Raw genomic sequence first — 12,215 nt, 5'->3', positions numbered from 1 at the left:
AACTCTGGCAAGTATTTTGAACGGGCAGAATACAATTGTTGTAACGGTAACTCAGCCCTGTTAGCTCAGGCTAACATCATGCTGCCTACGAGAACTGCCACAAGTGTTCTGACCATGGTTATATAACATGATCACTATTTTGGTTTCATGCAAAAAGAAACCAAATCTCAAAGCCTTTCAATAACATGGTGTCTTCTTCGCCAAGTCTGTGATGAACTAATACCAGTAACTCTTGAACACTTCCTGCAGCACCAAAACTTTTTCTTTGAAAATTTATTTCTGAATAACAATCAGATGCAACACTTAATTTTTTACAGGATCCAGTAGAATTTAAATTTGAGATTATATGATTGTTCTTTCAGGACAAGATTTCAAATTAAAATTCATTTGTAGAAAGTTAGTGTGTGAACAGAGAGAGTATTATTAAATTATACCAAGATAAGAAAGCTTATACACATAATTTCCGATTATGAAATTTAATTTCTTCACTAAAGAAAGCATAAGTGAAAGCTGCCAAGCTTTACAACCGAAATTAAATGTTTTAGCGTCACTTCAGCCAACAACAACAGGCCTAATTTTGAAGAAGACAACCATCAACAGCATCAGAAGCAGCATGCTTAAAAGTACATGTAATTATCAAATACTATGAATGTAGATGCACACGAGGCACTTCGCGGCAGTTAACTTCATGTATGGATACCTCATCTGTACAAACAACTGTAATAACTTAAGGTATGCAAAAACTATTATCCTCTTTGCAAATCAGATACTGCTGTTAGGGAAGAGCAATGAATGTGTACCCACTATTCTGATCCAATTTGATCAAGCTTTGCTGTAAGTATTTTTACAGTACTTTCTCAGAACGTACATTTTAAAAATGTACAGAATTTTGAGAATATACATCCAGATTCAATTATTAGTAATTTGACAGTGTAGCCATTCAGCTTGTCACACAGGCATTACATAAGAAAGTGAGAAAGGAGAGAGAGTAAAAGGAAGAAGAGAATTTCTAGCTGATATAGTGTATTACAACCCAAGCATCAGATTCATAGGGAGACAAGCAGTTATCTTTGTTTTCCACGGGGCTGGAGGAGAATGTACATGCTAGGGAGAGAGAATACTGACAGACAGAGCTCCAGAGAAAAAATGGTCATGCCTACAACAGTCTGAATGCCTGATACATTCTCTGCTTGAAGTTGTCAAATTAAAAAAACAATGAATTTAGCAGAGACAACTGGAAGAAAGTTAACACATATGTTTTCTCAGTAGGATTTCTGAGCAGTTCAAAACTATGAGGAACTGATGGCCGCAGCCCCGTACCTGGTGAACTTGTGCCAGCTCTGCATCTAGCCTTCCTGATCTTTTAATAAATCCAGTCTTAGTGATACTGCATTTAGGTTCTGGAGCTCGAATCTGGACCTGGGTGACAGAATCTGGGAGAGCTGCTTCCAGTTCACACAATCCTAGGAAACACAGAGTATGTAACAGAATGACAGAGAGAGAAATCAAGGGTTTTATTAACATAAATATCTCATACAAATTAAGTCTTGCAAAATGCTTTACCTGCAAAGGTGTTAAGATAGTAGTTTTTTACCACATAGCGTTCAGCATGGTTGTCTGGGAAATAGCCAATTCGGGACAGAGGAGCATAGGTTTGTGATGCAAAGTCAGCATAGTCTTTAATGATATCTCGTCTCACCAGCTTCCCTCTCACATTCTTCCTCTTAGCTATCAGCTTTCTGACCACTAAAAGCAAAATAAAAATGTGAGAAGATTCTTCAAACAAATAATTCCAGAAAAAAAAAAGGTGTCTCATCTTCATTGTCAAATATACAAAGGCTTTTGCTGTAAATCCCATTCTGTTTGATCAGTACAAATGCCGGCTAGCTAATGTAGATGCTTGCTCATTCATCTTGAATCAAGTTTGCAGCTTTTTGGGTTGTTTGAAACCTAAGCTTAATACTTCTGCCTTCTTACTTCGGCCTCATACTTCCAGTTCTCCAACTTACTCAGTGCACAGTTGTGCTGTTTTTTTTTTACTTTCTCTTCTAGAGCCTTCTGATGATTTTGCCACTGGGCATCCAAGCGGTTGAAATCCAACCCATTCTGCTTCTCCTTTCTCCTCCACAGCAGCTTCTTCAAGACTTCCAGTCGAAGCTCCTGCAACCTGCAAGGGAAGGAAAGGCAAGGCATGAACTACACTATTCTCCAGTGTTTTGTGCAATGCTACCCTCATCAAATCTGCATCCCACCTGAATACTTTCCAGAGAGTTCCCGCTGCATCCTACATTTAATCTTTCATTTTTAGAACTGAGCTTATCACTAATGAAAAGTATTCTGCCTCTTAATATTAAATTCAACAAAAAATATCAGTGGCTTTTAATTTTTTTCCGCAAAGATAAAAAGTTTGTACTCTCCAGCCAGACCCCAAACCTTCTTGTTCCTTCTCTATTTTGCTGATAATTAAAAACAGTAAAGTATATAAATGGACTCCTACTTTTCTATTTCCTGTTCTCTAAAGGCCCACTCCTTCTTCTCCATATCATCCATCATTTTCCTCCTCTTTGCTATTTGTGAGGCACTGTCCAGGGCTGGAAGAGTTGCTTCCCACGCTTGTTTTGCCCGGGCACGTTCAATCATCTCCACCTCAGCTAGTCCTGCTGGTAGCCCTCGACCTTACAGGAACAAGAAACAGTAGCTATTTAGAAGACTGGTAAATCCAGCCAATATCCACTGTCTGCACACTAAGATACTAAAGGGTTGGATGGGCACAAGCCCATAGGTTAAACACAAACAGAATTGATGATACATAGAAGTAAACACTTCCAAGGTCAGTAAAATTTTAAAATATGAACGATGGTAGGGCCTGCACTTGTTATTCTTTGGTTGACATTAACATCAACTATCCATTCCTCTCCTGCAGGACAAAGGGGAGAAAAGCATTTCCAGGTAGATACATTCTGAGAATCAGCCCTCTCTTTGGCATGTCCAGTATCCATCACTGTAGAAGGCAGGACACTGGACAGGAGGATCACAGGTATGTTGTGGGACAACAGTACTTTTACTATTTCCTTATTAATGATTGACTTAGAAAAAAAATGAGGTAAATGGAAAACCCCTACTAGATGGTATTGGTAAAATATATGACCTTTTTATATTGAAAGGTCTCAAAACTCCTTATGAAAGGTCCCAGAACAGTGTTATTAAATAGTTTAATGTATAATTTAAGAATAGGAAAATAATGTATCCCAAAACAAGAAACAGATTGTCAAATCTGCAATAGCCTTGAAACCTGACTGAATAGAACGTCTTGCTGAAGAAGGTAGCATTATCGTTAATATTGTATCTTGATTCCATAACTTACCCCAAGTCAGAGTAGCAAGTGTCAGAAGTTCAGGGATTGAGGCAGAGAGAACGACATATTCAGGGGAATAGGGGTCAGTCTGAGCTTCACCATCCCTGTAATCTGTCTGTGTACCCACAGTTTGTATCTGGGGAGCAAAGACCTCGTCATTTCCGGCCACTGAATAAACATAGGGCTTTGTCCTTAAATTAAAAAAAAAAAAAGGCTAGATGGAAAAAACATTTGTCACATTCATCAAAAAAAATTGAAACTATTATTCAAATGTGCTTTCTTTTTCCTTAAAATTGCTCATATTGATGTTAACCCCACTATCTTTATTAATAGCAGATTGAGGCCACAGTTAGCACTTTGGCTCCCTCTCTCTTAGATAAGCCATCCAGAAGTATTCTGGTCTCAGCTTTCTTAAACAGTTACATATGCATCTTCCTCATGTATACATTCTAAAGGATTGCTTTTAATACTGAGGCCTCTGTATCTCTTAAAGCAATCTTCCTGTTGATTCACTATGAAAATATTGCTCACTAAATAACCAGATAAGCAGACTTTTTTTCTTTTTTTTTTTTTTGCTAGATGTGATCAATTACAATGGTGCTACTGTAGAACTCACTACTTACTTTGGCATTGCATAAGCAACATTTAATGAAAATGGCTTACTAAACGGGATGAGAGGTCTGGAAAGAAAGAACACAAAGGTTAGACAACAGCCATGAGCACAAAATACTGTTATGGTTTATGAAAACTGCATTCCACTAACGTCAGTGAAGATTTGCTGATTAATTATGACTGAGGTTCTGTACCCGTATGTGTAGTATTGTGTCTGATATGAAATAATTCTTAAATGGCTAAGGAGCAATGCAGGGAGAAGGGATCACTTCATAAAAAAAAGGTGCTCTTGAGACCTTTTGCAAACAGCCTAGTCTGGTGTTTCTCATGTCCACCTCCAAAGGGTGCTATTTGATGCTACAATGAAGCCAACCTAACAGCAAGCTGCCATCAAGAGGGATGGACCCAGTTGAAGAGTTATATAGTTGTGCTTGCTCTATAGCAGCATTAAGAGAAATGTTTTAAGTGCTTGACACTCACAACACAGCACTTACTAAAATCTTGTTATACTAAAAATTGGAATTGAAAAACAAGGCAATAATTAAAAGAAATTCATTTTGAGTATGGTCATAGAATTTTATATATGAATCGGTATCACTAATTAGTTGATTTGTTTGAGGTTTTGGGAGATTTTTTTCTATAACTTCTTGAAATCCTGAAATAAATCCCTACATTCAGATTCTAAGATAAGCCATTGTGGAATTACCTGATTTAATTCTTTCCTTCTCTGTAATAATTTCTGAAATAACTTGAAAATTATATGAGCTCAAAGACAAAGGAGCTGATACCCCAGAGGGCTGCGCTGCCATCCAGAGGGACCTGGACAGACTGGACAACTGGGTGATGAGAAACCTCATGAAATTCAACAAGGCCAAGTGCAAGGTCCTGCACCTGGGGAGGAATAACCCCAGACACCAGTACAGGCTGAGGACTGACCTTCTGGAGAGCAGCTCTGCAGAGAAGGACCTGGGTGTCATGGTGGACAAGAACTTGACCATGAGGCAGCAGTGTGCCCGCATGGCCAAGAAGGCCAATGGGATCCTGGGGTGTGTTAAGAAGAGCGTCTCCAGCAAGCCGAAGAAGGTGATCCTGCCCCTCTACTCAGCCCTTGTGAGGCCACATCTGGAGTACTGTGTCCAGTTCTGGGCCCCACAGTACAAGAGGGATGTGGAACTACTGGAGAGAGTCCAGCACAGGGCTACAAGGATGATCAGGGGCCTGGAACATCTGCCCTATGAGGAGAGACTGAGGGAGCTGGGCCTGTTCAGCCTGGAGAGGAGAAGGCTGAGAGGGGACCTGAGCAGTGTCTATAAGTACCTCAAGGGAGGGAGTGAGGAGGATGGTGCTGGTCTCTTTTCACTGGTGGCCACTGACAGAGCTAGAGGAAATGGCCAGAAACTGAAACACCAAAAGTTCCACAGGAACTTAAGGAAAAATTTTTTAACGGTGAGGGTGACAGAGCACTGGAACAGGCTGCTCACAGAGGTTGTGGAGTCTCCTTCTCTGGAGATCTTCAAAACCTGCTTGGATGCAGTCCTGTGCCAGTGCTCTAGGTGACCCTGCGTGTGCAGGGGGGTTGGACTAGATGATCTCTAGAGGTCCCTTCCAACCTTAAGCATTCTGTGATTCTGTGATTATAGTTTGCATATTGCAATTCACTATCAATTTTCCTTAGTCTCTGAGAGACTGTAAAGCTGAATTTCAAATTGCAGTAGATAAAATAACCTTTGTTATTCTTTGGTTAAAATTGTCATAAAGAATGCTAATACATTTTTATTAAACTTGGCTTTTTATGATTTAAGGTGGACATGCTGGACAACAGCATAATGCACATCCTCTTAAATAGTCTACTGATTCTGCTAGTGAGTGTAACTCAAACTACATGTGATTAAGTTGAGAATGTTGCATCTTTTGTGGATAGATAACACTGATAAACAGTTAATCTAGGATCCCCTTTGCTCCTGTGCTGGCCAAAAGCCAGGAGGTAAAGGCTATATCTTTGCAAGACACATTTCCAGGAGTTTGGAGAACTACAATGGCTTTGGTGAGCATCTTCTTCTGTGCAGGAGGATCTACAGCTCAAGGCTTTCTACAAATAACTATTAAGTGCAGAACGCCTGCTACTTTTGATTATTCGGTAAATCATTATCTGAAAATTTGGAGATATTGTAAATGTAAAAAGACTTTGTGATATATGATTTGGTTACTATTTACATTTTTTATACCAGCAAACAAGGAATTGACAAAAAAATTGACCAGCTCATTCCCTACCGGCTAAAGTATTTGTAGCGATTCCTTCCACAGACTTCAGGATCTTCATACAAAATTTGAGGTATCTGAAGAGAAGGTTTAGTTCTAAAAGACAGAACACAGGCTTCTTTACTATTATTTAAGTATGTTCACAACAGACTTTTTTCCTTATTCTTCATAATTTTTTTCCTCTCTCTACTTGCACAACCAAACCATAAGTATTACAAATTCCACAATCCCCATGGGTATACAAGAAGCTCTACAATTCTATTTTATGTAATATATATTACATATTATATATAGCAAGACAGTTTTAAAATTTATGGATATTGCACATCGTCCACTGGCAAATCTAACCACCTGTAGTCTTTAATAAGTCTTAACTTTTTATGAGCTTGTTATGGAAAGAAACATTTTGTAAATGCTTTTTGTAAAAGCTTTTACTGTGAGAAGGGAGGAATAACCTCATTTTCATAAGAGCGTGAAAAACTTTTCACATAACCATGGACAAGACTACTACTTGCTACCTTTCAAAAATATCTATTGCTACAGAAATGGCTTCAGGCTATTTCTACATAACCAAATGTGGAAAAATTTTAGAACCAGCCACTTCGATTTGAATTCTCCAGTAGAGGAAAAAAAAAACAGTCTGACCATATGAATGCTTTCAAAATTATGCTGGAATAAGCACATCTTCTCCAAAACTTTTTCTTCATTTTTCCCAACTTGAATTTAAAGTTATTAAAAATTTTCACTAAAACATCCTGGAGTTTGTTTTGTTTTGAAAGTTTTTTTCACTATAACACCCTGGAGGGCTTTCTTTATTTTAAAGGTTTGGTGTGCAAATAGGTAGAACAGGGTTCATGGAAAACTATGCACCAGGATTGCTGTTTGTTTCCATAGCTCCAGTCTTCATCTTATCAATTTTTAAGACAGTTAAAAACAAGAGACAGAAGTTCTTAAAAGCATCCCACATCATGGCTTAAGGCAAGTAATTCTCTTAAGCTGCATATATGGCAAGCCCTGCACGTCATGTTTTTGGCAACTTACAAGACTTTAAATGTATGGAATTCTGTGTGCTAAAGACACTTGTTGCAGCCTAATTTTAAACATGGAGGCACTACAGAGTTACTGTTAACAATAAATGACAATAAATGTCTAGATGAGGCACTCAGGGGCATGGTTTAGCAGGCACGGTGGTGATGGGTTTATAGTTGAACTTGATGATCTTGAAGGTTTTTTCCAACCATAATGACTCTAGGATTCTTTGTTGCTTTACACATGGGGCAAAACCAGAGAATTGCACATCGAGATCAGTTGTCTTCAAAGACCTCACTGCATGGCCCTGCGAGCAGCACTGTGGACCTTGGGGGCCATAGTATGACTACCCAGTGTAGCAAATACTGCATATTGAGATGCTTTATTAACCTCCTGTGACACATAGCTTACTGCTAAGGTAAGTTTAAAGTCATCTCTCCCTAGCATTTTCACTCACATCATACAAGAAAAGCCAGGAGAAGGGCTCAAGATGCAGCACTGTAACCTGAGACCTGAGTTGCTCAGCTCTAATCAACCTACTGTTTGTTGTAAGGTCACCGTGTCTGTAATTCAGATGAGTTAACTGAGCCGATCGCTAGTCCCACTAGCCAGCTCTTTGCACATCAAAGTGTGGTGCCTTCCAGATGGATGTGTGTTTCATTAAGCACAGGTGGGCTCTTACTCTCATGATCTAATTTTATCAGCATAAGCTACTTGGCCTGTTATGGTATAGTTATAGGCATAATAGGAACCCAGTATAATAGCCCTTTTTATTCCACGGATCCTGCCTCTTGCATGTCCTTGAGTTGTAATTGCTGACTTTGCTGCTACAAGTGAGCATTTACTGCTGGTAACCTTGCACAAGCAACACAACTGCTCAAATGACAGCTGGGGAATACTATCTTCTAGATGGGCAACACTGTCAAACAGTACAGGTTAAAACAGAGGAGAAATATTTCACTTCTTTTTTTGCTGTTGTTAATTGCATTTTGCAAATATCTGCTGAAATGTTAATGCATTTTTAAGCAGCTCAGATGTCAAGTAAGTTCCTGTTACAGAGCTATAGGCACAGCAGAACAAGCCACTCAGTTTTCATGTAATAGGGGCAATCTGAAGTGCTGAAAATTAGGAAAAAAAAAAAAAAACTCCACAATTCTTCTTTGATGTAGAAATGATAAGAATGTTTTAGAAACTCAAAAAGAATAGGTGGGAAATCCTCTGTATCCCTCTTTAATATATTTGATTACTGTCAAACACATGGTAAAACTGATACCCGCAATCCCACAGCAATACATCAAAAGAAAAGACCAAGGTCTAAAGTTAGCTTGTTAATACAGAAAAAAAATCTCTGAGAACTAGTTAGGCTACTGAAGTCTTCAGTACAGCTATAAGAAAATTTCAAAAACTCATGGTACAGCAGAAACATGTAAATGGAAGCTTGCATACTTGCTGAATCAGAAACACTAATTGTGGTGCCATGAGAAAGTTTAACTAAGAAATCCCTGGACTAAAAATGTGGTGCTCTAGTTCAAGTCCCATACACACCTGAATGAACAGCAGCATCTTCTAACCAGGTGCGGCTTCACAGGACTGAAAGGAAGCAACTACCAGTGAAATGACACACTTGGGTCAACTGAAGTCCTTAAAAATTATCTACGAAAGACAGAAATAACTCTGTTCTCTTTCCTGACAACTGCTGCAGAGCAGATAGCATAGGGATGAAGGAATGCATAACATCCACGCCCTAAGAAACAGATGGGCAGCCATACTCCACAACAGCTGTGATCTCTTAATTTCAAGGGAAATGTAAGTAGGAGCAAATTGCAGGCATCTCCACTTCAGTGTGTATGGGTTTTTGTTGGTTTTGTCTGTGTGTTTGTTTTAAATTATCCAACCACAGAACACTTACACAGCAAGCAGCTGAAGAGCTTCCAGGCGCTGCTGATCCCTCCCGCTCCATCTTCGGTCAATGAATGGAGGCACTGGATCTTTGCCTTCCAAGCACAGATTGTAGCCAGGGATATGGATGAGAGTACTAAACATGCTTCTGTAAATTGGTACCTTTACCTAATGTTCATGTGGACAAAGAAGAGAAGAGGCACTGATTTAGTGACTTCAAATGCTGTAAAGAGATTAGAGTTTCAGCTGCTAGTGAGTGTATGCATATGATCACTATATAGAACAGCTGACTCTGAATTACAGGAGTGCACATTCAGGATAAGGAAAGAAGGTGGCATACACTAATGATGTCAGCTAATTGGATGGGATTTCACAAGATGTGGAACATACCAGACCAGTAGCAGATGCACAAATATATCTTCTGGCTGTTTCCCAGAGCCTAAATGTAAGATCTAAGGGCCTAACACTTTATTACATGAGGAAGATAGTGTGCAGTAACCCAAGATGTGAATTTACAGCATGGTACCCTATGTAAACTCCCCTCTCAAGAGAGAGTTTTGTGCACTCTAGAAGTGAAGTAGCATATTCCGTTTACAGGCTAAAATATGCTATTTTATGGTAAAGCAATTCTAGCATGCACTGAAGGTGTTTCCATGGGAGTTAGTATACAAAGTTACTGCATTAAAAATCCACACCCATCCATCTGAGCACTAACTTCCCTGGGCAGATATGCCTTAAACCTCTACATTTATGGTTGCAAATAAATCTTCAGAACTGTGACTCAGCTGTAAATGATATAGCTATATTGGCTTGAGTTCCTAAAAAGTCTGAAATCAGAATTGAATTATGAATTACCATTTCCATTTCAGGAGGTACTAACTCAGATGCACATAGTGTACTTGAAATGTCACTAATATCCTATCTCATCAGAGTATAAGAAAGTGTCATATTATGAAGATCCATACAACCTATCATGAGCAACCGCTTGCTACAGATGAGACTGCATTCTTGTTTTATTTCTCTGGAAAGGCAATTCAACTTTCAAGAGTTTGGAAAAACTTGTCAACTAAAAATTACTGCAACCCCTGTCCACTCTAATGATGCTATACACATGTTGTTTTGTATTGTACATTATGCACTTGCTGAGTCACATATTTGGAACATTTTTTTGTGTAAGTGTATGTCATTATATCTACCTGTTACACTATACCTAAGAGACACAAGCTTAGTGGCAGTAGTGTCTGTCCTGAACTGTTACACAGCCATGTTGCAAGGATCTCTGTGATGACAGGCAAGTTACCAGCTCTGTGTGTGTGTGTCTCTGTACAGGTAGACAACCTTCTTTCCTATATTATATATATTTATATGCAAAAGAGTCTAGGATAACTGAGTAAGAGAGATCCGGAAATATCTTTTGAAAAAGTTTCTTGATTCTATTGTTGGAAAGCTGCTTGGGAAATTTCTTCCTGTTGTATTAGGAACGGATTTTCAGAGTTCAGAATACCTGCCTTGCCAGATCAAACAAATGCATAGTTTCAGGAAGACTCTTTGATTAAAATCGAATTCACTGTTCAGTTGTACCAGGTCTGCTTTTCTTTGGCATTTTACCTAAATGCATCCTATCCAGATATCAGTCCCCACAGTCAAAAGCTGTGACTGCAACTCCCACAGACATGTTCTAGCTAGTTTAAAACTAGCTAGGAGAGATAATGAGCAGTAGGGAACTTAGCTAAGCTAAGCTGTGCTAAGATGGTCTGAAGAGTTAGGATGGGCTTGCAATCTGCTACTGGCTGCTTGGCTGTTAGCATTTCCAACTGCTCTAGTATGCTGCCTTGAGCTGCAGTGTAGGTTTACCCTCAGGTAAGTGAGGGGACACTGTGTGAAATACATTTTAACAGTTCTGCTTGAACAACAGACTTGTTCTATTATATCCTCCATTATACTTTAACACACAACAGCTGTTTTTACCAGTATCCAAGGATATTTTATTAAAGACAGTGATAGACAACTTCGGGAACTACAAAGGGGCATGGAACGGGGCATTTCTAGGCAGCTACAGAATCATCTGAGGCTACAGATCACTATTGCTCACTGTGGTAAGCCTTGCATTAAGTATAACTGCTTGCCTTGCTCTGTATTTGTGCTGTTTTAAAAGAGCAGCTTGGAGATGAGGTCGTAGCAACGTTTCTAGCCATGCACATGTGTGCATGCCCACCACACACAGAGGTGTGGAACCCACGTGAGCTGTCTTGGGCTGACACCTACCATTTGATTCCAGGCAAGCTGAGCAGAGACACTTGCTTTTGAATGGTCCTTCTCACTTGATAACGAGTACAGAGGGTCTGAAATACAGGTAAATAAATGGAATTAATAATTTATTGGAGAAGCTGCCAGGGAAGACCAATTGGGCCACCCATCCCTCTTTTGAAAGTGTTTCCATGAGAGAGTATAAACCAGAAAAAAGAAGGGGGAAAAAAGAAACGAAGAGAACATCTCCACATTAAAGAAATGTCACCATCACGTCCCCTCCCGCCTCCAGCAGCCGCGGCCTCCCCCAGCCGCGGGCGAAGTGAGTGAGGCTCCCGGTACCGTAGAGGCAGTCGAAGGTCCGCCCGGGACCCATGCGGCCGCGGCCGCCCCCAGGCAGCAGCGCCCGCATCGCCTCGGCCGCGGCGCAGCTCATGATGGCGCCGCACGGCCCCGCCGTCCCCATGGCGACCCGTGGGCGGGGCCCCATCTGGCTACGCCCCTCCCCGCCCGGGGGCTTCATGGCGGCGGGGGGCGCGGGTGTTTTCCGCCATCTTGTGGGGCGGCCGCGGGCGGTGTCTCCCCTTTCCCCTTTCCCCTTCGGGCTGCAGGGGAGAAACCTGTTTGGGCTGTGTAATGCCACACACACATACGTGATTTATGAATGTTTTTTAAGGATCGCAGCCAGCTTGTCCTAGAAGAAGGATGAGGGGGCTAGACCCTTCCCCCCTTTTTATTTATTTATTTATTTATTTGCATTTTGACAGATTTTGCTGGAGTTGTTGTTAACTGTGTGCCCCCTCCCCCTCCCCCC

The 12,215-nt window shown here is 40.4% G+C and overlaps 1 protein-coding gene across 1 annotated transcript in view; it reads right to left on the bottom strand.

Annotated features, from left to right (window-relative positions):
* Nucleotides 1–11,815, bottom strand: part of CFAP91 (cilia and flagella associated protein 91) — a 28,719-nt gene extending 16,904 nt beyond the window's left edge. Inside the window, exons 1-10 of the mRNA XM_088535785.1 lie at nucleotides 11,744–11,815; nucleotides 11,420–11,496; nucleotides 9,165–9,322; nucleotides 6,239–6,322; nucleotides 3,979–4,035; nucleotides 3,365–3,546; nucleotides 2,498–2,675; nucleotides 2,010–2,167; nucleotides 1,564–1,746; nucleotides 1,321–1,463 (exon numbers count right to left, since the gene is read on the bottom strand). Coding sequence (XP_088391911.1) covers nucleotides 1,321–1,463; nucleotides 1,564–1,746; nucleotides 2,010–2,167; nucleotides 2,498–2,675; nucleotides 3,365–3,546; nucleotides 3,979–4,035; nucleotides 6,239–6,322; nucleotides 9,165–9,322; nucleotides 11,420–11,496; nucleotides 11,744–11,813 — 1,290 coding nt within the window. The 5' untranslated portion in view covers nucleotides 11,814–11,815. The remainder of the gene's footprint in view (nucleotides 1–1,320; nucleotides 1,464–1,563; nucleotides 1,747–2,009; nucleotides 2,168–2,497; nucleotides 2,676–3,364; nucleotides 3,547–3,978; nucleotides 4,036–6,238; nucleotides 6,323–9,164; nucleotides 9,323–11,419; nucleotides 11,497–11,743) is intronic.
* Between the last annotated feature and the right edge of the window lie 400 nt (nucleotides 11,816–12,215).

This window comes from Tinamus guttatus, unplaced genomic scaffold (genome assembly GCF_059628265.1).
Source record: "Tinamus guttatus ecotype Peru unplaced genomic scaffold, ASM5962826v1 Tinamus_guttatus_pri_ptg000646l, whole genome shotgun sequence".
NCBI classification, from domain to species: Eukaryota; Metazoa; Chordata; class Aves; order Tinamiformes; family Tinamidae; genus Tinamus; species Tinamus guttatus.
The sequence above is the reverse complement of the archived record's forward strand: the minus strand, read 5'-3'. Positions and strand labels throughout refer to the sequence as shown.